General features: G+C 28.2%; 1 protein-coding gene across 7 annotated transcripts in view; it reads left to right on the top strand.

The window, feature by feature from the left end:
- The window catches only part of LOC142221004 (ubiquitin carboxyl-terminal hydrolase 12/46 homolog), a 345,234-nt gene that overhangs the window by 301,613 nt on the left and 18,120 nt on the right, over positions 1 to 25,501 (top strand). For 6 of the 7 annotated variants that reach the window (XM_075290515.1, XM_075290532.1, XM_075290523.1 and 3 more), the window contains one exon: positions 22,007 to 23,740. In XM_075290515.1, coding sequence (XP_075146630.1) covers positions 22,027 to 23,740 — 1,714 coding nt within the window. In that variant the 5' untranslated portion in view covers positions 22,007 to 22,026. The remainder of the gene's footprint in view (positions 1 to 22,006; positions 23,741 to 25,501) is intronic. The other variant, XM_075290500.1, reaches the window with a different exon arrangement.

Below are 25,501 nucleotides of genomic sequence, written 5' to 3'. Positions count from 1 at the left end.
TCAAAATTTTATATCAATAGAAAATTTTGTCAAAATTTTATTTCTATAGACAATTTTCTAGAAAGTTAATTTCTTAGAAAATTTCGTCGAGATTTTATTTTTATAGAAAGTTTCCTAGAAAATTTATTTCTATAGAAAAATTCCTAGAAATTTTATTTCTATAGAAAATTTTGTCAAAATTTTATTTCTATAGAAAATTTTATCAAAATTTTATATCAATAGAACATTTTGTCAAAATTTTATTTCCACAGAAAGATTTCGTCGAAATTTTATTTTAATAAAAGATATCGTTGAAATTTTATTTCTATAGAAAATTTTGTAATTTTTTTTCTATAGAAAATTTTGTCGAAATTTTATTTTTGTAGAAAATTTCGTCGAAATTTTATTTTTATTAAAAATCTCGTCGAAGTTATATTTTTATAGAAAATTACTTCGATATGTTATCGTTGAAATTGTATTTCTATAGAATATATCATATCGTCAAAATTTTATTTTTATAGAAAATGTCAAAATTTTATTTTATAAAAAATTTCTTAGAAATTTTATTTCTATAAAAAATTTTGTCGAAATTTTATTTCTATAAAAAAATTTTGTCGAAATTTTATTTCTATAGAAAATTTCGAAATTTTATTTTTATGGAAAAAAATTCGTCGTAATTTTATAGAAAAATTCATCGTAATTTCTTTCTGTTGAAAAATTTGTCGTAGTTTTATTGCTATAAAACATTTCGTCGTAGTTTTATTTTAAAGAAAATTTCGTCGAATTTTTTTTTTTTAGAAAATTCGGTTTATTTTTATAGAAAATTTCGTCGAAATTTTATTTCTATTGAGAAATTTTATTTACTTATTTATTTCTATGGAAAATTTATCGATTTTTTCTTGAATAGAAAATATAAATTTTTTTCTAAAGAAAAATTTCTTAGAAATTTTGTTTCTATTGAAAATTTCATCGAAATTTTATTTCTATTGAAAAATTCATCGAAATTTTATTTCTGTAGAAAATTTTACTAGAAATTTTATTTCTATACGAAAGTTTGCCAAAATTTTATTTCTATAAAAAAATTTTGCCAAAATTTTATTTCTATAGAAAATTTCGTCGAAATTTTATTTCTACAGTAAATTTCTTAGAAATTTTCTTTCGATAGAAAATTTCGAAATTTTATTTCTATAGAAAATTTCGTCGAAATTTTATAGAAAAATTAATCGTAATTTCTTTCTGTTGAAAAATTTGTTGGAATTTTATTTCTATAAAAAATTTCGTCGAAGTTTTATTTTTATAGAAAATTTCGTCGAAATTTTATTTATTTATTTATTTCTATGGACAATTTCTCGATTTTTTTTTTGAATCAATCAATTTTTTTCTTTTTCTTCTTCTTTTTTCTTCTTTTATAAAACATTTCGTCAAAGTTTTATTTTAAAGAAAATTTCGTCGAATTTTTTTTTAGAAATTCGGTTTATTTTTATAGAAAATTTCGTCGAAATTTTATTTATTTATTTATTTCTATGGAAAATTGACCTTTTTTTTTTTTTGAATAGAAAATATAAATTTTTTTCTAAAGAAAAATTTCTTAGAAATTTTGTTTCTATTGAAAATTTCATCGAAATTTTATTTCTATTGAAAAATTTATCGAAATTTTATTTCTGTAGAAAATTTTACTAGAAATTTTATTTCTACAAAAAAAAAAAAATTCGCTCAAATCTTATTTCTATAGAAAATTTCGTCGAAATTTTATTTCTACAGTAAATTTCTTAGAAATTTTATTTCTACAGAAAATTTCTTAGAAATTTTATTTTTATAAGAAAAATTCGTCGCAATTTTATAGAAAAATTCGTCGTAGTTTTTTATAGAAAAATTCGTCGTAGTTTTTTATAGAAAAATTCGTCGTAATTTTATTTCTATAAAAGATTTCGTCGAAATTTTATTTTAAAAGAAAATTTCGTCGAAATTTTATTTTTATAGAAAATTCGTCGTAATTTTATTTTTATAGAAAAATTCTTCGATATTTTATTTATTTCTTTCCATGGAAAATTTGTCGAAATTGTTTTTCAATTTTCAAATTTTATCAATTTTTTTTTTTTGCTAAAAAAAAAAATCTTAGAAATTTTAATTCTATTGAAAATTTCATAAAAATTTTATTTCTGTAGAAAATTTCATAAAAATTTTATTTCTGTAGAAAATTTCCTAGAAATTTTATTTCTATAGAAAATATCATAGAAGTTTTATTTCTGCACATCCCTGCTCAAATTTTTATTTCTATATAAAAATTTCGTCGAATTTTCGATATCTATCGAAAATTTTGTTGAAATTGTCCATGAAAAAAGTTTTAAGTGGAATTTAAAAACAATTGATAAAAAAATGACGGACATTCAAGGCTATGTTGCATCGGCTGGAGATTCTGAGCAGAGTTGTCGCGTGGATATGTAAGAATTTTACTGATGTCGTAATCGTGTAAATATGCCTACAATCCACAGCCATAATGCGAGATCAAGCTGGAGTTCATATATTTTTTTGAACTTACTACTTTATTTACTTAAAACCAGGGTTGGCCTGTCGCAAACTGTGACTTTTGCGACATACGTTTACGACGGTATAATACGTATGTCGCAAAAGTCGTAAACCTAATGTAAAAAACCATCTAAGCCTTAGTTGCATCAGCGAATGATAGCTACAATTTTGTATGGAAATTGGCTCTAATAAGCCAAAACGTGATTTTATAAAATTCCCTCTAAACAAAAAATCACTTTTGCAAGCCTCAAGTAGTCTTCCTTTCTTCCAGTTTCTGCAGACATTTTGGAAAGAAAGGATGAGCGAATACCGACCGTCACGTTTACTGCACCATCAAGTAGATCATTGTAATTTCGGCTTGGAGTCTCCAATTGAAATAACTCTATTCTCAAGTTTTTTAAACTCGTTAATAACTTTATGAACATTCCTGAGAATTTAAAAAATTTCTTCGCACATATCATCATCTTGGATATCATTCGCTGCCTAGTTGAATGGACTTAAGTATTTTGAGTTTGCGACGTTTGCTACTATTTACGACGCGTATGTGACGTTTACAACTTTGCGACAGTCGCAAACCTAAAATAGCTTGATACAGACCATCTCTGCTTAAAACGTGTCAACTTTATCGACTCTGGCTTACAATCAATTCTTTCCAATTCTCTCAATTCAATTACCCTCTCAATTAAAAGTCTATATTTCGGTTTTATCGTAAATATACGACTTGAATCGATATAAAAACATGAAAAGCAGATTATATCGAATTTAAAATTTTAAAACCCCAGCTCCTAATGGAATGGAATTAAATGAGTTTGTTTCCTTTGTCGTCTTACATATTTCCGTCTGTTTTTGACTAAAAGTCTACGCTGAATCATATGGCATCGTAGACACGCACATGACGAGTTTTGTACTCTTAACAAATACTGTCGTAACCATATCCGGTCAATGTCACAAAGAGAATTTCACCCTTTTTTTATCATAACAATGAAATACTCTACCCTTGTACTTGCGTTGTATAATTTCTATGCAATATTTTCGTTTATATATATTCTCAAAAGATTTCTTTTTTTTTTTTGTAATAATATTCATCTTAAAGCTGCGGGTGATACATTTAAGAAACCAAGTCTTCCTACAGACGACTTTGGTTAATTTGTAGACGCTCAAATGAAAAACAAATCAGCAACCTTCTTATGGCCAGACAAACGACCTCCTCCCCCTGTTTGTGGCGAAAGTATTTTATTGCTTGATAATACTTTAAAATTTTTACAATTTTATTTTTATTAAAGCTTTTAATAATTTCATAGTCGTTTGTGCATTGATGAATACTTGGTTGCTTTATATTCTCATTCGTCTCTAGCTCGTCCGTTTGTAAGTCCATGGACAATTGTAAATTTTTGCAGCGAGTCTATAATAAAGTAGCAGTGCCCATGTCTCTCTTTCTCAGTGGCTAAATTCGTGGTTCGTTGTATCTTATCTTTAAGTACGATTGTGGACTAGCTTTGTTTAGAAATAGCAACAATTGCATATACATACGATGAATACGAATAGCATTGCAATCGCACTCCCTCACGAAGTCGTCCTATATGTTAGTTACGTACGTACATCTTATGCAATATGTGTGAGTGTATAATCTTTGTCTCTTTTACTTGCAATCAGTAGAATTTTTCTATTAAGCTCATACACATATGTGTAATAGTAGTGGGTGGTGGTTATAAAGAGTCGTGTAGATTGCCCAGAGAAGGGAGAGTGATGCTAAATGCACAAACTACAGTCGTCTACTGACATTTCCTCACAATTGTAAATACTGGTGTGTTGACACTTTTCAAGTTGCCATTCTTCATAAATAATATTTAATTGTATGAACATTTTTGTTTTGTTATTGTGAAGAGCTTTTCAAGAACCTTTATTCTCTTTCTCTCCCTCTCTCGCCCTCTATGATAATGCGTTACGTCGACTACCTACCGAGTGCATTTTCGCTTTATTTCAGACATGTGTTGTTATATTTTAGCTTTGTTCTCTTGATCGCTTACGTGCAATAATCATAGTATATTGGTTCATTTCTTTTATTGAAAAGAGGGGGTGGAGGTGGAGGAGTGTTTTATATAAAGTAAACACATCTAGATTTAAATTTAAATATTTATTCATACATGTGGGCTGAAAAGAATAATGAGTTGCTTGCACCAAAAATAGGTTCTTTTCCTCTGATATATGTGCACTAGTAATTGCCTTTCAAACAGATTTCAGTTTAAGTAAATATACACATTCCAATGTAATGCTTGTGATGTTTACAGGTGATTCCATATATCAAATAATATACGAACTAGGTTAAATTAATAGAGATTTTCAATCTTCGAAAAAGAGGGAAGAAAATAAATAAAATCGTTTCAAAAATCGATCATGGATAATAAATAGAATTATAAAAAAGCACTTTTGAAAATTGAATTTTTATAATTTCATCGGAAGCAGAAAGTTTTTTACATTCCATTTGAACAAAAAAAATCGTCCGTCTGTCTGTATGGATGGAACATCAAATCTCGAACAAATCCAAATCAACTTTGGTATACAACAGAAAGATTAGTTGGTTTTGACAAAAATTAATGTTCGATTTGAGTCGAGTCGACCATATCTATATTCTCCCAATTATAACTCAAAAATTATCATAGAATAAAAAATTTGATATATTCTCATTGAAAAAATGGATCTAAAATTAAAATGTTCCATTTACGAAATTGACTTTTTTTAATTTTATGAAAATTTTGAAAATAATGGAAGGTTGATTGGACGAATGTGAATTTTACTAAATATGAGAATTCGATCTCTAAATTTTTTGGAGCCACGGGGGTTCCTACCACTGTTACAACAGTTGATAGAATTCTACCAAATATGGGAGATTTTTTACAGTTTGATAGATTGGTAGAATTTTTTACGTTTTGGTAGATTTTACAACATATTCTTCTCCACATAAGACAAAATTTTCTATAGAAATAAATTTTTGACAAAATTTTCTATAGAAATAAAATGTTGATAAAATTTTCTATAGAAATAAAGTTTTGACACAATTTTCTATAGAAATGAAATTTTGACAAAATTAGCTATAGAAATAAAATTTTGAATTTTCTATAGAAATAAAATTTTGACAAAATTATCTATACAGTAAAATTTTGACAAAATTTTCTATAAAAATAAAATGTTGACAAAATTTTCTATAGAAATAAAATTTTCAACATTGTCTATAGAAACAACATTTTGACAAAATTTTCTATAGAAATAAAGTTTTGACAAAATTGTCTACAGAAACAACATTTTGACAAAATTTTCTATAGAAATAAAATTTTGACAAAATTTTCTATAGAAATAAAATTTTTGACAAAATTTTCCATAGAAATAAAATTTTGACAAAATTTTCTATAGAAATAAAATTTTGACAAAATGTTCTATAGAAATAAAATTTTGACAAAATTTTCTTTAGAAATAAAAATTTTTATAGAAATTCAATTTTGAAAAATTTTTCTATAAAAATAAAATTTTGGCAAAATTTTCTATAGAAATAAATTTTTTTACAAAATTTTCTATAGAAATGAAATTTTGCCAAAATTTGCAATAGAAATAAAATTTTAACAACATTTTCTATAGAAATAAAATGTTGATAAAATTTTCTACAGAAATAAAATTTTGTCAAAAAAAAGGAAATACAACTGTTATAAAATTTCCTATAGAAATAAAATTTTGACAAAATTTTGTGTAGAAATAAAATTTTGTCAAAATTTTCTATTAAAATTAAATTTTGAAAAAAATTTCTTTAGAAATAAAATTTTGACAAAATTTTCTATAGAAATAAAATTTTGATAAAATTTTCTATAGAAATAAAATTTTGACAAAATTTTCTATAGAAATAAAATTTTGACAAAATTTTCTGTAGAAATAAAATTTTGACAAAATTTTTTATAGAAATAAAATTTTGACAAAATTTTCTATAGAAATAAAATGTTGATAAAATTTTCTATGGAAATAAAATTTTGACAAAATTCTCTATAGAAAAAAAATTTTGACAAAATTTTCTATGGAAATACAATTTTGACAAAATTTTCTATAGAAATACAATTTTGACAAAAATTTCTATAGAAATAAAATTTTGACAAAATTTTCTATAGAAATAAAATTTTGACAAAATTTTCTATAGAAATAAAATGTTGATAAAATTCTCTATAGAAATAAAATTTAGACAATTTTTTCTATAGAAATAACATTTTTACAAAATTTTCTATGGAAATATAATTTTGACAAAATTTTCTATAGAAATAAAATCTTGACAAAATTTTCAGTACAAATAAAATATTGACAAATTTTCTTAAGCAATAACAATAATAATTTTGCCACTCTCATTGAGGTATCTCCGAAACATGCATTATGAACGCATCAACCGCTTCTTAACAGGTTGGCTGATAAGTCCCCGGTGTAACAAAAAAAAATACATATTTTTGTTAAAATTCGTTTTTATTATTCAACATAGTTCCCTTCAAGAGCGATACAACGATTATAACGACCTTCCAATTTTTTGATACCATTTTGGTAGTACTCCTTCGGTTTTGCTTCAAAATAGTCCTCAGTTTCGGCGATCACCTCTTCATTGCAGCCAAATTGTTTCCCTACGAGCATCCTTTTGAGGTCTGAGAACAAGAAAAAGTCGCTGGGGGTCAGATCTGGAGAATACGGTGGGTGGGAAAGCAATTCGAAGCCCAATTCATGAATTTTTGCCATCGTTCTCAATGACATGTGGCACGCTGCGTTGTCTTGCTGGAACAACACTTTTTTCTTCTTCATATGGGGCCGTTTTGCCGCGATTTCGACCTTCAAATGCTCCAATAACGCCAATAATAGTCACTGTTGATGGTTTTTCCCTTCTCAAGATAGTCGATAAAAATTATTCCATGTGCATCCCAAAAAACAGAGGCCATTACTTTGCCAGCGGACTTTTGAGTCTTTCCACGCTTCGGAGACGGTTCACCGGTCGCTGTCCACTCAGCCTACTGTCGATTGGACTCAAGAGTGTAGTGATGGAGCCATGTTTCATCCATTGCCAGATATCGACGGAAAAACTCGGGTGTATTACGAGTTAACAGCTGCAAACACGGCTCAAATGTGAGCTCGCGTGGCACCCATTTTGCACAGAGCTTCCGGATATCCAAATATTGATGAATGGTATGACCAACACGTTCCTTTTATATCTTTAAGGCCTCTGCTATCCCGATCAACTTCATTTTACGGTCATTCAAAATCATTTTGTGGATTTTTTGGATGTTTTCGTCGGAAACCACCTCTTTCGGGCGTCCACTGCGTTCACCGTCCTCCGTGCTCATTTCACCACGCTTGAATTTTGCATACCAATCAATTATTGTTGATTTCCTTGGGGCAGAGGCCGGAAACTCATTATCAAGCCAAGCTTTTGCTTCCACCGTATTTTTTCCCTTCAGAAAACAGTATTTTATCAAAACACGAAATTCCTTTTTTCCAATTTTTCTCACAATAACAAAAGTTGCTTCACAAAAGACGCTCTATCTCACAAACTAATTGACTTACAGACGTCAAATTTTGACACGAATCATTTGAAGGTTGGTACTATGTAAAAATAATATGCATTTAATACTAGCGACGCCATCTATGTGTCAGACCGGGGACTTATCAGCCAACCTGTTATGATGTCGAAAAACGTTGATCCTCTCATTGGCAAATTTAACAAATTCCTGCACAATCGGAGTATTTTCAGTTGTCCTTACCCTGACATTATCTTTGATAACAAGGCTGTCATTTATCGCAATGCTTTAAAAGCCATCTACATGATATTATGGCAAATATCAATTAGGGATACAAATCCACTTAGATTTGACATCAAAATAAATCTATAGCCGCCACCAGCAGCTAACACACATCAACATTTAGAAAAAAATTTGTGGCACTCATAATCTTTGGTAAAATGGTCATTGACGACGATGACATCGAACATGAGACCTAGTTATGCCACTGCTAATGATAATGCCATATTGTAGGTTGTGCACACAAAAAAATGCTTTTAAATTGTTTAGCTTATGATGGGATGCTATATACATTATTTTAATTATAAGTATCATTGCAAAGCAAAAAAAAAATATTTATAGAGAAAATTTGGCTAAAGACCAAATTCCACAAGAGCAAATTATTCCCCTGTCCGTTAGAAACATTCTCATAAAATTCAAGGTGAATCTTCATGTCTATTGCAGTCGTTGATTTTTTATGCAAAAACTAAAAATGAAAAACAACATATTCTCTTTTGGTATATTTTTGCGTAGTTAATCGCAGGAAAAAACACTAGCAAGATATTTTGAATTTAGTTGTATGGGTTTACTTAACGGGAGGATGAAGTCAAAAGTCCAAAGTGTCTGTTTACAAGAAATTTGAAAACAAATTATGTCAATGTTAAATTTCTTTTAATGTCATTGCTATGCATGTTCTTGTATGCGGCATAACAATATGGGGACGTCTTCCGTTTTGTGTATCGAAACGTGAATAGCATTTTTTTCAAACATGACATGTATACAATTTAAGAAAAACTTTATCAAAATAGTCTAGAAAGTAGAGAGAGGCATTCACATAATAAGTAATTTATACAAACAGGAGGGAAATGGTGAATAGGTTATTTTAAAAAATAAGGATAGTTAGAATATATATATATATATATATATATATATATATATATATATATATATATATATATATATATATATATATATATATATATATATATATATATATATATATATATAAAGGGTGATTTGTTAAGAGCTTGATAACTTTTTTTTAAAAAAAAACGCATAAAATTTGCAAAATCTCATCGGTTCTTTATTTGAAACGTTAGATTGGTCCATGACATTTACTTTTTGAAGATAATTTCATTTAAATGTTGACCGCGGCTGCGTCTTAGGTGGTCCATTCGGAAAGTCCAATTTTGGGCAACTTTTTCGAGCATTTCGGCCGGAATAGCCCGAATTTCTTCGGAAATGTTGTCTTCCAAAGCTGGAATAGTTGCTGGCTTATTTCTGTAGACTTTAGACTTGACGTAGCCCCACAAAAAATAGTCTAAAGGCGTCAAATCGCATGATCTTGGTGGCCAACTTACCGGTCCATTTCTTGAGATGAATTGTTCTCCGAAGTTTTCAAAATGGCCATAGAATCGCGAGCTGTGTGGCATGTAGCGCCATCTTGTTGAAACCACATGTCAACCAAGTTCAGTTCTTCCATTTTTGGCAACAAAAAGTTTGTTAGCATCGAACGATAGCGATCGCCATTCACCGTAACGTTGCGTCCAACAGCATCTTTGAAAAAATACGGTCCAATGATTCCACCAGCGTACAAACCACACCAAACAGTGCATTTTTCGGGATGCATGGGCAGTTCTTGAACGGCTTCTGGTTGCTCTTCACTCCAAATGCGGCAATTTTGCTTATTTACGTAGCCATTCAACCAGAAATGAGCCTCATCGCTGAACAAAATTTGTCGATAAACACATTTCGAACCGAACACTGATTTTGGTAATAAAATTCAATGATTTGCAAGCGTTGCTCGTTAGTAAGTCTATTCATGATGAAATGTCAGAGCATACTGAGCATCTTTCTCTTTGACACCATGTCTGAAATCCCACGTGATCTGTCAAATACTAATGCATGAAAATCCTAACCTCAAAAGAATCACCCTTTATATATATATATATATATATATATATATATATATATATATATATATATATATAATATATATATATATATATATATATATATATATATATATATATATATATATATATATATATATATATATATATATATATATATATATATATATATATATATATATATATATATATATATATATATATATATATATATATATATATATATATATATATATATATATATAAAATAATTTAAAAAAAATCTTAAAAATACTTATTTTTGGCTTAACTAGTACTACCTTTTTCAACATTCAGTATTGCCTACGTTTACATACATATCAATTAGTTTACAACTTCGGGAACAATTACAGTTTTTGTTTTCATTTATCTAGAAAAAATATTTAAAATGCATATCTCTTTCATAACATATTTAAGGTTACTTTGCACACATCCATAAAAATTGCAATTTATTAAAGTAAACATATGGAGGAAGCGTATACCTCTCAGCGTTTTCCCATATTAATTCATTAATTTTTTTTCCAGGACCTTTAAATAAATATGTACAATCTACTATATGTTTATTCATTTTAAAAATTATTCAAATTTAAACGTGCATAATGTAAATCATATTGAATTAAAATAAACTAAATAAACCAAAAACAAAAAATTTCCATTATTTTTGCTTTTATCTAGAACTATTTTTTCCGTTCTATATATATGGTTACTTTGCACACATCTATATAAATAGCAAATTTTTAAAGAAAATATGCGGAGAAAACTTGTAAATCTAAGCGTTTTCCCATATCAATTCATTAAGTTTTTCGGGAACTATAACATTTCAAAATTTTATCCAAATTTAAATAAAACTGAGTTAAGTTATAACAGGTTGGATGATAAGTCCCCGGTCTAACAAAGAAAAACACATTTTTTTTTTGTCAAAATTCGTTTTTATTATTCAACATAGTTCCCTTCAAGAGCGATATAACGATTATAACGACCTTCCAATTTTTTGATACCATTTTGGTAGTACTCCTTCGGTTTAGCCTCAAAATAGGCCTTAGTTTCGGCGATCACCTCTTCATATTGCAGCCAAATTTTTCCCCTGCGAGCATCCTTTTGAGGTCTGAGAACAAGAAAAAGTCGCTGGGGGCCAGAGAATACGGTGGGTGGGGAAGCAATTCGAAGCACAATTCATGAATTTTTGCCATCGTTCTCAAATGACTTGTGGCACGGTGCGTTGTCTTGGTGGAACAACACTTTTTTTCTTCTTCATATGGGGCCGTTTTGCCGCGATTTCGACCTTCAAACGCTCCAATAACGCCATATAATAGTCACTGTTGATGGTTTTTCCCTTCTCAAGATAATCGATAAAAATTATTCCATGCGCATCCCAAAAAACAGAGGTCATTACTTTGCCAGCGGACTTTTGAGTCTTTCCACGCTTCGGAGACGGTCCACCGGTCGCTGTCCACTCAGCCGACTGTCGATTGGACTCAGGAGTGTAGTGATGGAGCCATATTTCATCAATTGTCACATATCGACGGAAAAACTAGGGTATATTACGAGTTAACAGCTGCAAACACCGCTCAGAATCATCAACACGTTGTTGTTTTTGGTCAAATGTGAGCTCGCGCGGCACCCATTTTGCACAGAGCTTCCGCATATCCAAATATTGATGAATGAATGACCAACACGTTCCTTTGATATATTTAAGGCCTCTGCTATTTCGATCAACTTAATTTTACGGTCATTCAAAATCATTTTGTGGATTTTTCGATGATTTCGTCGGTAACCACCTCTTTCGGGCGTCCACTGAGTTCACCGTCCTCCGTGCTCATTTCACAAGGCTTGAATTTTGCATACCAATCAATTATTGTTGATTTCCCTGGAGCAGAGTCCGGAAACTCATTATCAAGCCAAGTTTTTGCTTCCACCGTATTTTCCCCCTTCAGAAAACAGTATTTTATCAAAACACGAAATTCCTTTTTTTCTATTTTTTTTTACAATAACAAAAGGTGCTTCACAAAAGACGTTCTATCTCACAAACTAATTGACTTACAGACGTCAAATTTTGACACGAATTATTTGAAGGTTGGTATTATATAAAATTAATATGTATTTAATACTAGCGACGCCATCTATGTGTCAGACCGGGGACTTATCAGCCAACCTGTTACTTATTAAAATGAATAGAAAATAAAAAAGGCATTTGCAACATAGAATTTATTGGAATTTTCGCCAAATGGTTGGAACAAAAAATATTCAACAGCACCGGAAAAATATTGAGACAACGCTATCCATCCAATCTCTTCTCAGTGTACCATGCTATAAATACCAAATCTATTAAATTATTGATTTCATGTAGAAGACAAATAAAAATATTGTTTTTATTTTTTTCCAATGGTGACAAGTGTTTTTAACCCCAATAGATTTAAAAATTTAAATATATTCGATTTCTCCCTCCTCCACAAAATCACCCTTCTTATCATTGGAAGAACTATAGAATTCATAGATATCTCGAAATCGAAATACTTCAATATTAGCTTCTTTTCTCCTCTTCCCCACAAAAACAGACGAAAATATTTAAAACTTTCAAAACAGTTGGGGATTATTTTTCTTGGAAATTTAAAACTTAGACATGAAATTTTAGTTATTTTTAAGTCGAATATCGCAAGTTGTTGTCAAGGGCAACAAACCCTCTCTATTTCCATACATATCCCTTCTATGGTCAATAAATAAATAACAAAAAAAAGTTTCATAATAATTTTTTTTATTTTTGGAGGATTTAAGTAAACCTAAAATATTATCTTTATAGTTTTCGATTATCAAACAAGAAATTTTGTAATTTTACATACATTGAGAAAAACAAGTGATTATGTTGGCGGGGCAAAAAACGATTTAAATTGCCCCATATAAGATAGCCCCCCCAAAAACACATAACTCAAATTTTTATTTTTATAGAAAACTTTTTTTTTCTTCAATTTCATGTTGGCAGTAGACAAAATGATGCTGTTGTCTGCTGTGGTAAAGTCATTTGACAAGTGTTAATTATCAAGTGTTTCGTGTATACTCCTCCTCCCCCATACAAAATGCGGCAAATAGCAAGACTCTAGAAAAATAGTATTTTATAATTTTTTGAAAAATTAGAGGGGTTCATTTTTTTTCTATTTTTCATTTTATCTCTCCACTGCTAATCCAATATGTCCCACATGTGTTTTACATAAAATTTTATTTTAACTTCAAGCTCCTCAAAGATGACTTTTTTTTTGGGGGGCAAAACTAATGTTTTCTTTTATGGGAACTAAGAATTTTTGGCGGGTAAAGCTTATTCTTCAATGGGAATCATTTTGTTTGGACAACAAAATGCTCTTACATCATACATGAGAATGTACTTGCCAGAGATTTTACAACATTTGTTTTTATGGAGTAGCAGGTTGTATATCATATGATATGAGCCATACATGTAACGCCTCAAATGATAGGGAAAGAAATTCATTGAAGACAAATTCAGAGTATGGTAATATTGTGAGTGATAACAGTCTTACATTTACAACTTGAAGCATTTGTGAATAATAAATGTTTTAAAGGTTATATATACATGATCGGTCGTCTTATTTTAGAGATCCTATAAAAACGCTATATATTATTAGTTTTTTTTAAATGTTTGAGGGTATTGTGGGGTAGACGTTATAAAGGTATTAAAGAATTTATAATGATGTTGGGGAAATTTAGACCAATAGAATTATGTAATGTAAAACCATTAGCATATATGATCGGGCGCCAATTTAAATGAATAAAAAAATTATAACACTTACGAATTTTTATTATTTCATCCGGTTGGTAATTAGATTGGCTTAAATATTTCATTAGCTCGCCTATGAATGAAAACTATAAACCCATGCAAGAATTTGGATAACAGTTTGCATATATGATCGGGCGCCAATTTAAACAAATAAAAAAATATAACTTTTCCGATTTTTTTATAATTTAATAATTTTTTGTAATTTAATTAAATATTTATTTTATTCATTTTATTTTATTTTAATTAAATGTAATTAATTTAATTAAGTTGTTATTAACTTGCTTATGAATAAAACCTATAAACTTTTGGAAAAAAAAATAAAAGTCATGTTGGGGACATTTTGCATATATGATCCGGCGCCAATGTAAACAAATAAAAAATATTAATATAACACATCCTAATACGGTTGGTAATTAGATTTGCTTTAATAAAATATTTTCCAATGAAATAATTTAAAGTCCTGTAAGGGAATATTTGAACAAAAGAGTAATGTAGCCAAAAACATTAGCATATATGATCGGATTGTAGTATTCAAATGCACGAAAATGATATGAAGAAAATTTTGTAATTACGAATTCTAAAATTTTATGATCGGGCGCCAAAACTTTAATAAAATATGTTATTAGTTTGTCTTTGATGGTATTGAGGTTAGACGTTATAAATGTATTAAAGAATTTAAAGTCATATTGATGAAATTTTTGACCAATAGAATAATGTAGCTAAAAACCATTAGCGTATATGATCGGGCGCCAATTTAAACAAATAATATAATTTATAATTTAATTAAATATTTATTTTATTTTATTTATTTTATCTTATTTTAATTAAATGTAATTAATTTAATTAAGTTGTTTTTAACTTGCTTATGAATAAAACCTATAAACTTTTGAAAAAAAAAATAAAGAGTCATGTTGGGGACATTTTGCATATATGATCGGGCGCCAATGTAAACAAATAAAAAATATAAATATAACACATCCTAATACGGTTGGTAATTAGATTTGCTTTAATAAAATATTTTCATTAGCTTGCCTATGAAAGAACCCTTGAAATAATTTAAAGTCATGTTAGAGAATATTTGACTAAAAGAGTAATGTAGCCAAAAACATTAGCATATATGATCGGATTGTAGTATTCAAATGCACGAAAATGATATGAAGAAAATTTTGTAATTACGAATTCCAAAATTTTATGATCGGGCGCCAAAACTTTAATAAAATATTTTATTAGTTGTCTTTGATGGTATTGAGGTTACACGTTATAAATGTATTAAGGAATTTAAAGTCATATTGATGAAATTTTTGACCAATAGAATAATGTAGCTAAAAACCATTAGCATATATGATCGGGCGCCAATTTAAACAAATAAAAAATATAACGTTTCCGATTTTTTTATAATTTAATTAAATATTTATTTTATTTATTTAATCTTATTTTAACTAAATGTAGTTAATTTAATTAAGTTGTTATTAACTTGCTTATGAATAAAACCTAAAAACTTTTGAAAAAAAAAATAAGAGTCATGTTGGGGACATTTTGCATATATGATCGGGCGCCAATGTAAACAAATAAAAAATATAAATATAACACATCCTAATACGGTTGGTAATTAGATTTGCTTTAATAAAATATTTTCATTAGCTTGCCTACGAAAGAAACCTATGAAATAATTTAAAGTCATGTTAGGGAATATTTGACCAAAACAGTAATGTAGCCAAAAACATTAGCATATATGATCGGTTTGTAGTATTCAAATGCACGAAAATGATATGAAGAACATTTTGTAATTACGAATTCCAAAATTTTATGATCGGGCGCCAAAACTTTAATAAAATATTTTATTAGTTTGTCTTTGATGGTCTAACCTCAATAGACTTTATAAATGTATTAAGGAATTTAAAGTCATATTGATGAAATTTTTGACCAATAGAATAATGTAGCTAAAAACCATTAGCATATACGATCGGGCGCCAATTTAAACAAATAACAAAATATAACGTTTCCGATTTTTTTTATAATTTAATTAAATATTTATTTTATTTATTTTATCTTATTTTAATTAAATGTAATTAATTTAATTAAGTTGTTATTAACTTGCTTATGAATAAAACCTATAAACTTTTGAAAAAAAAAATAAGAGTCATGTTGGGGACATTTTGCATATATGATCCGGCGCCAATGTAAACAACTAAAAAATATAAATATAACACATCCTAATACGGTTGGTAATTAGATTTGCTTTAATAAAATATTTTCATTAGCTTGCCTATGAAAGAAACCTATGAAATAATTTAAATTTATTTTAGGGAATATTTGACCAAAAGAGTAATGTAGCCAAAAATATTAGCATATGTGATCGGATTGTAGTATTCAAATGCACGAGAATGATATGAAGAAAATTTTTTAATTACGAATTCCAAAATTTTATGATCGGGCGCCAAAACTGAAGAACTCCTAATATTAAAAAAAAATATTATTAAAGAAAGTGCCATAGAGGCCAGAATTGAACTATTCTGAATATTAAAACAATATTATTAATTATTATTTAAAATTCACTAAACGGATAAGATGATCGGACGCCAATGTAAACTAATAAAAAATATATTTAAATTAAATTTGCTTTAATAAACTATTTTTATTGTATGCCAATGAAAGAAACCTATAAATCTATGAAAAAATTTAAAATCACATTCAGCCAATAGAATAATGTAGCTAAAAACATTAGCATATATGATCGGGCGCTAATTTGAACAAATAAAAAAAATATATATATAACACTTCCAAATACGGTCGGACAGCACTCATTATCATATCACAATGGACTGAATAGTCTAAGTGAGCCTGAAATATCGGGCTGCCACCTAACCTAACCTAATACGGTTTGTGATTAGATATATTTTTTTTACTAAAATATTTTTATTAGCTTTTCTATGAAGGAAACCTATAAACCTGTGAAAGAATTTAAAGTCATGTTAGGGAACATTTGACCAAAAGAGTAATGTGGTCAAAAACATTAGAATATATGATGGTATTCACCAATTGAAATGCACCAAAAAGATATGAAGGAAATTTTATAATTATGAAATTAAATTAAATTTGGCGCCCGATCCAAAACTGAAGAACACCAAATATTAACCCACACTGTATCTTTTAGGATTCAACCAGAAAAATTCTTCTGTCTTAAAATTTAGACTGAATTCTACGAAATTAAGTTTATTGCATTTAAAACATCATAACGCGGTTTCAAAAAATATTTCTGTGTAAACTGGAACCAAAATTGAAAGAAATTTGAAAAATAAAATTGCCAGAAAATGTAAAAACCTACAAATTGGGGAATAATTAACTTTTACTAGAAATAAAAGGAATGTTGGTAAACAATTTTGTGTAGTGTAAAAATATCTCTATTTTCTATGCTCTAATACAATCAAATTACCAACAAAAAAAACGTCTTCCAATTTTTTTTGCTGGGTTGTTTATTTTTAAACAAAAACTTAGTTTATTATGCACTGTATCTATTTTTGCAAAAAAAAAAACGCAAAAACAAAATTTTGCAAAAAAATGTACTGTGCAGATGTCCTTTCCACCATTTTCCATATTATATATTGTCGGTGTTCTTGTGCATTTAAGGGTTAAAATAATTTTATTGTTAGAAGAATTGTCATAGCAGAATTAAACTATTAAAACAATTTTATTATTTACCAATTGAAATGTACTAAAAGGATAAGATGATCGGGCGCCAATTTAAATAAATAAAAACAAAAATATAAACACTTCCGAATTTATATTTTTTAATCCGGATACACACAAAATTTTTTTTTCTGATTCAATCACGAAATTAATTGATACAATTAACTTTTTAATCAAATTCGGAAGACTAATTCAGTTAAAAAAAAAACGTGATGACACTTTTTTTTAAATTTTTAATTTTAAATTTTAAAAAATTTTAAAATTTTCTATCATTGACTTAATTAGTTTAATGATTCTATCATGATTAAAAAGTTAATTGTATCAAATAATTTATTAATTGAAAAAATTTTCAACTTCAATTAACTTTTTAATTGGAAATATTTTGGTGACATTTTTTTCTGTGTGGTAATTAGATTTGCTTTAATAAAATGAAAGAAACCTATAAACCTATGAAAGAATTTAAAATCTCACTCGGCCACTGGAAAAATGTAGCTACAAATTTTGGCATATGTGATCGGGCGCCAAATTGAACTTGGAAATACAAAATATTTATAACACGTTCTAATGCGGTTCTTAATTAGATTTGCTTTAATACAATATTTTTATAAGCTTGCTTTATTTTTATGATGTAAACATAATAAACGTATGTATTGAATATAGAAATAAAATTATATATTTTTATAAAATTTCATCAAAATTACGCTTACCATATATATGATATATAAAATGCTTTGATTTACTATTTTTCTCCTTACTCTACATCTGTTTTGTTCCATGGACTTTCAATTGGAATATTTTTACTATGTCATAAAATCAAATTTCTTTCAATTTCATATATACAATAACCAATGTATATGGGCTGCAATAAAATTTGTCATCATTTGTTCTATATATGGAAGTGTAGTGAAGTGTAGAATATTTTCCCAATGGGAGATGTCAAGTAACACATCATAAAATTATGCCTATAATGGAATTTAATATTTTTTTCGTTTTGTTTAATGATACCTTCAAATTATGCCAGCCACATCATCAATATCAGTCTTCCAGAGCATTTGCAACATAAATTTCCAGTATGTCATTCGTTTCTTTATTCTTTTGGGGTAATTTTTAATAAAAACAAATTTTCTTAAGTGTGCATGGTATAGCTAGTGTTTCTCTATTAACTGCCACTTCATGTTGCTCCCCCTGTTATAGTTAATGGGCGCAAGGGCTGGGCCTTAAATTATCAATATAAGATATTTAGCGGTCGAAACAATGACAAACGATTTTTTTCTTTTTTTGTTGCACATACAGCTACTTCATTTCTCTGAAGATATTTTTCCCCCCATTTTTTATTATTCGTTAAAAGTGAAAGTCATAAATGTTAATTGAATTGATTTCTAAAGTGGAAATAAAAATGCGGAGTTTTAGAGGCAATAGTGTGTGCTGTGGTAAAAAATAAAAATGAAAAATTTTGGAAATATTTTTATGAGCCATTTTCCAATTAAGTTTTGAATATAAAAAACCATTTATGATTTAAAAAATCGAGGGCAATAAAACAATTTTAAATATATACCATATATCTCTATAAATTTAAAGAAATGTAATTGTATATTTTTTAGGTTTCGAAATCCATATATGTGATCGGGCGCCAATTTTTTAAATTTTAATATTTCTTATCAAAACATCAAATTTTCTATAGCATTGTATTATAAATGAAATATTTTATAGAAAAATAATACTTTTGCGTATGCATATTTTCTACGAAAATTCAACAAACTACAGGAAATTATGGTTCATATTCATACTGGTCGTAAAATTTGTATTAAATTTACAAAGTTGAAGTGGAATCACCAAATATATTTGCATAATCAAAACTTTTGAGCTATTGCCGAAAGGCTTTATCATTTATGTATTTTTATGTTTTATTTATTTCAATCTATTAGGCTTAGCCTAATAATATTTGCCAACTCATAATATTTTCATCAATGATCGGGCGCCAGAGTTTGGGTATTCCTAAAGCTTATTGCTAGAAATGTTCAACGATATAATAAACCGTTTTTAATTGATTGTAATATGCTAATCTATGCCAATTTGACAAAACAAACATCCATGATCGGGCGCCAGAGTTTGGGTATTCCTAGAGCTTATTGCTAGAAATCTTCAATGATGTAATAAACCGTTTATAATTTATTGTAATATGCCAATCTATGTCAATTTGACAATGTCATCTATGCCGTCATGTCTGTGATCGATAGCCACAAACATCATTCAATAATAATTCATAAGTTTGGATAATTCGATAATTTATTAATTAGAAACGAAGAACAAGGAGAAACTTCTCCTAAATTAATTTTAAAGTTTTCCTTCATTTAACCGAATTCGAATGGCATGTCAGTCATGAGGTTTTTTATGTTATGAAATGTCGCCGGAATTATTGAATTATAAAACTAAGGCCATAACGTTTTCATCTGGGTCATCTATATACCACCGCGGTGCAATGGTTAGCATGCCCGACTTGCATACACAAGGTAGTGGGTTCGATTACTGCTTCGAATGAACACCAAAAAAGTTTTTCGGCAGTGGATTATCCCACCTCAGTAATGCTGGTGACATTTCTGAGGGTTTCAAAGCTTTTTTAAGTGGTTTCACTGCAATGTGGAACGCCGTTCGGACTCGGCTATAAAAAGGAAGTCCCTTGTCATTGAGTTTAACATGGAATCGAGCAGCACTCAGTGATAGGAGAGAAGTTCACCACTGTGGTATCACAATGGACTGAGTATTCTAAGTGAGGCTGATACATCGGGATGCCACCTAACCTAACCTATCATCCATATGCAATGAGTGTGAGAGGAAAAGACATATAGTCTCTGGCGATTTCTCAAAACAGAGTTTTACCAAAGAAAATTTCAACGCTTCAATGTGTAAGATGGCAGAACACACAAATTAGTGGACCAAGAAATCTTTTGAAAATATTTGTTGATGTTATAAAATCAATTTATATGATCGGGCGCCAGAATTTAACATTTAAAAATAATGAAACAATTTTATTATTTACCGATTGAAACAATTTTATTATTTACCGATGAAACAATTTTATTATTTACCGATTTATTATTTACCGATTACTAAAAGGATATGAAGAAAATTTTGTAATTATGAAATTAATTCAGATCTGAAAAATTCAAAATATTAAAACAATTTTATTATTTACCTATTATGAAATTAATATTATGATCGGACGCCAGATCTAAATAGGTTAAAATATTAAAATAATTTTATTATTCAGGGAAAGGTGATAGAGTCTGTAGAGGTCTCAAAGAAGGACTTTAGGAAATATATCCTTTAACAATTTTCTTCTTTTATATGATCGGGCGCCAGAAATAAACAATTCATAAATTCATAAAGTCGGGCACCAAATACTTAAACAAATTTATTATCTACCGATTAAAATATTAAATAAAAAAAGAAGAAGAATTTTTGTAGTTATGAAATTAATACTATGATCGGGCGCCAGAATTAAACAATTCATAAATGCCATAAAGTCGGGCGCCAATTGAACAATGCAAAATACTAACACAATTTTATTATTTACCGATTAAAATATTAAATACGAAAAGAAGAATTTTTGTAGTTTTGAAATTAATATTATGATCTGGCACATATCTGAACAATTAAAAATATTAAAATAATTTCTATTTTTGGGGGAAATGGCATAGAGTATGTAGCGGTTTCTCAAAAAAGGACTTTAGCAAATACTGTGAAACCTCTCAAACTTGGACACTCTGATAACCGAACACCTCCCAAATATGGACTGTTGTCTGGGGACGTTTGCTATATTAACACATTAAAATTAACCTTTTATACCTGGGTACCTCCCAAATGTGGACAAAATTTAGGCGACCGAGGGTGTCCACCTTTTATTTTTCTGATGACATCGTAACAAATTAGTATTGTCTCCACTAAAATAATATACTTTGGAATATTCATAACAGGATATATTTTAAAAATGTTCCCTTATATTATGAAATTAATTTAAATGATCGGGCGCCAGAATTAAACAATTCACAATACTAAAACATTTTTCGTATTTACCAATTAAAATGCTCCAAAGGGATATGAAGAAATTTTGTAATTATAATCGGGCGCCATGTCTAAACCACTCAACAGTATAAAACAATTTTATTATTTTCCAAGAGAAATGATTAATTTTTGAAATTTATTTAAATTTAAATAATGATCACAAATCATAAAACTATTTTTTTGAATTAATGTTGTTAATAACTTCTTTCAATCTTTTACTAATTTCTGAATTTCTTTTATTCTCTTTGCAGGACCAAAATCCTATCGTGGCATGACAGAATTCTCTACGAACAACGACATCAACAACAAAACTCATTTATCATCTCAACCGCTTCAAAATTCACCACGCCATCATTATATACCATACCCACAAACGATAAACAATTCACCACATATAACAAATCTCAATACACCACAACATAGTAACACCAATACATTCAATGCACAATTTAACAAACAATTCACACAAACACTAAAACAACAAATCATCAATAATTGTAAAAATAATCATCAAACAATCCCATCATCTGCAACAACAACGACGACGACAACAACTACAAATTCTTCTGCAAATATTGCCAATAAATTAAATGACCTCCTGCTACGTTCACCCTCATCGGCGGCATCATCTGTAACACATTCCCCTACACATTACAATCAGAATTATCGTAAACCCTTTAATTCACCACAAAATTCACCATTTATAAATACGACGGCGACGACAACAACAACGGGCGTTGGTGGATGTGGTCAACAATACAACAACTATCAGCAACGTCGCAAATTGCCATTTCTAACACATACACAATATCAGCAACATTTGAATGATCTTCTATCACAGCAACAACATTTGCAATATCAACAGCAACAATTGTTGCTAAACAAAGACTCGGGCGCCACAGACGACGAATTGTCTGAGGAGAGTCTTAAACAAAATGTTGCCATTGTTCTAAGCAATTTGGATCGATATAATAACGCTTTGCGCAGTATTATACTGAATGAGCAGGTTCTTACGAACACGGATAGTGGTAGTGTATTTTATGACGAGGCTGATTTGAATTTTCTCAATTGTGGCAACAACAATCAGCAGCAGCAGCAACAACAACAGAATAGCAACAATATGGCTACGGCTATAACACCAGAATCGGATTACAACAGTAATGCCACAACACCAGGATCTCGCAGCAATAATATGCTGCCATATGAGTCATCGACGGGTGGCGGCAACATGTTGCCCAATCAGGCTCAGCAACATTTGGTAGGTTATAACCATACAACGGGTGTTGGTGGTGGGTTAAACAATGCTTGTGGTGGTGGTGGTAATGCTTATATGGGCAACAATTTAAACTGTTCTTTGGCCTCGTCTCATGATTTTACCCATGACAATTCTGATTATCAGTGGTTCTTGGACTATGGCTATAGAGATGGCTGTGGTGGCATGCAACGCAGTGTCCTATCTTCTCTATCGGCTTCCTATAATGGCCTTGGCGATCTTATCTATGAGGATTTGGCCAAAAATCTTGATGCCAATTTAGCTGAAGTGGATATGGAAAGTTTTCGTGCTGAGGATATACATTCATTGCTTTCCCAATTACCATCGTATTGTAAGAGTTTGGGTGGCAATCGCCTGCAACAGTCATTGATGATGCAACAGCATTTAATGCCTACCCAAAATATGGCCATGGGTGGTGTCGGCGGCGGCTGTGTTGGTGGTGGAGGTCTACCTCTACATCATCAACAGATGATGGCAGCTAACACAATGTCACAGATATCAACAACATCCACCAATGAATTGATCGATAATTCATTTTGCAAATCCGAATTGTTATTTTCACCCGTTAAAGAATCGCACATTTCGGTGGATTCATTGGATATGGATGGCTATCCGGATGATGGTGATATAATACTCACATGTAAGGCGAATAAGGATAATTACACCATAGCATTTGAGGGTAGTGTTCTATATTCGGATGAGAGTTTTTATGGTAAGTAGAAGGATTTTTTGTTATTGAAAAAAGGGGAGTTCGATCAGTGGCAAGAAGTGGAGTATTAAATCAACAAAAAAAAAAATAATAATAATAATAAAATAAAATAAGTAATTTAGAGGAATTGTGTATGTATTTTAATTTTTTTTAATATATTTTTTTAATATTTGTTTCTAATAATTTGCAAATTTATTATAATTTAATACAATTTTACTATACTCAACAACATTTAATTAAACATGTTTAAATTTAATTTTACATTAAAATAATTAAATATAATAAATTAAAACCGAACCATTGTTGTTGTTTTTTTTTTTTTTTTTGAACTTCAGTAATATAATATTACAAATTAGAATTAATATAGTCTTATTTAATGTATTCTAATTTAGTTTAAACTTATATGAAAATTAAAATTAAATTTAAAGGAAAAAAAAAATAATTAAAATATAACTATAATGTAGACTAAAATGTTTATAATATTAATATATTTATATTATATTTATATTAATATTAAACAAACTGAAATTAATTTTAAAAGTAAAAGTAAACAACTTAAGTTTATAATTAAATTAAGGTAAACAATTTAAAATAAATTAAACCAAAATTAAGTTTTCAGTTTAAATTAAAATTTTATTAGTTATTTATATAATATAACATTTAATATAGTCTGATTTAATTTAGTCTTATTTAATTTAAAAATATATTACAATTTGAAAAAAAAAATAAATTAAACTCAAAATAAAAACAAAATTAATTAAAATATTATAATTATAATGTACACAAAAATTTAATACTTATTTTAAATTAAATATAATATCGTACACTAATAAATTTATAGCAATATTAAGAAAATTTAAATAAAATTTAGTAGCAAATATAAAAAATAAAATATAATTATAATGTAAATAAAAAATTGAAGTTTAAATTAAAATTATAATTAACATAGTTACTTTTATAATACAATATTTAATATTGTCCGATATAATTTATTCTAATTTAGCTTAAATTTATATCACAATTAAAAAAAAATAATTAAATTCAAAGAAGAAAAAAAACTAAATTAAAATATTATAATGTACACTAAAAATTAATATATATCTAATATTTAATTCAAATTCAAAATTTAACCCTCTAATGCCCAATCCCGCCTTTAGGCGGGCTTCATTTAATAAGGAAGCTTTTAGTAAAACGCACCTTAAGACAACAAAAATGGGTAAAATAAAAAGAAAACATAGTTGAAACTATTCAAGAGGCTTTGCAGCATATACTGAATTTTACCGTATAAATTTTTCTTGTTTAGTATTCTTGCTTTTGTGTCGGTTATATTGAAAATTTAATCAGCCGGCAAAAAAATTGGGGCATTAGAGGGTTAAATTAAATATAATATAATATCGCCCGCTTATAAATTTATATCAATAAAAAAAAAAAAAAAAAACAAAATATTATTATAATATAAATAAAAGATTTAAGTTTAAATTAAAATTTTAATTCACATAGCAATTCAAATAATATAACGTTTAATATCGTCTAATTTAATTTATTTTAATTAATTAAGTAAAAAAATTAAATGAAAAATTTCTTCAGTATAATATTTTATTTAAAATACATAATAGAAATTTACATAATAATAGAAAATTTAATTTCGTATAATTTAATTTATTCTAATTTATTTCTATCAAAATAAAACAAAACAATTTCAAAGTAAAAAAAATAATTAAAACATTAGTTATAATGTACACTAAAACATTTAAATATTTTTTT

The sequence above is a fragment of the Haematobia irritans genome, chromosome 1 (assembly GCF_050003625.1).
Source record: "Haematobia irritans isolate KBUSLIRL chromosome 1, ASM5000362v1, whole genome shotgun sequence".
Taxonomy (NCBI): domain Eukaryota; kingdom Metazoa; phylum Arthropoda; class Insecta; order Diptera; family Muscidae; genus Haematobia; species Haematobia irritans.
This window is presented reverse-complemented; position numbering and strand designations above follow the sequence as displayed.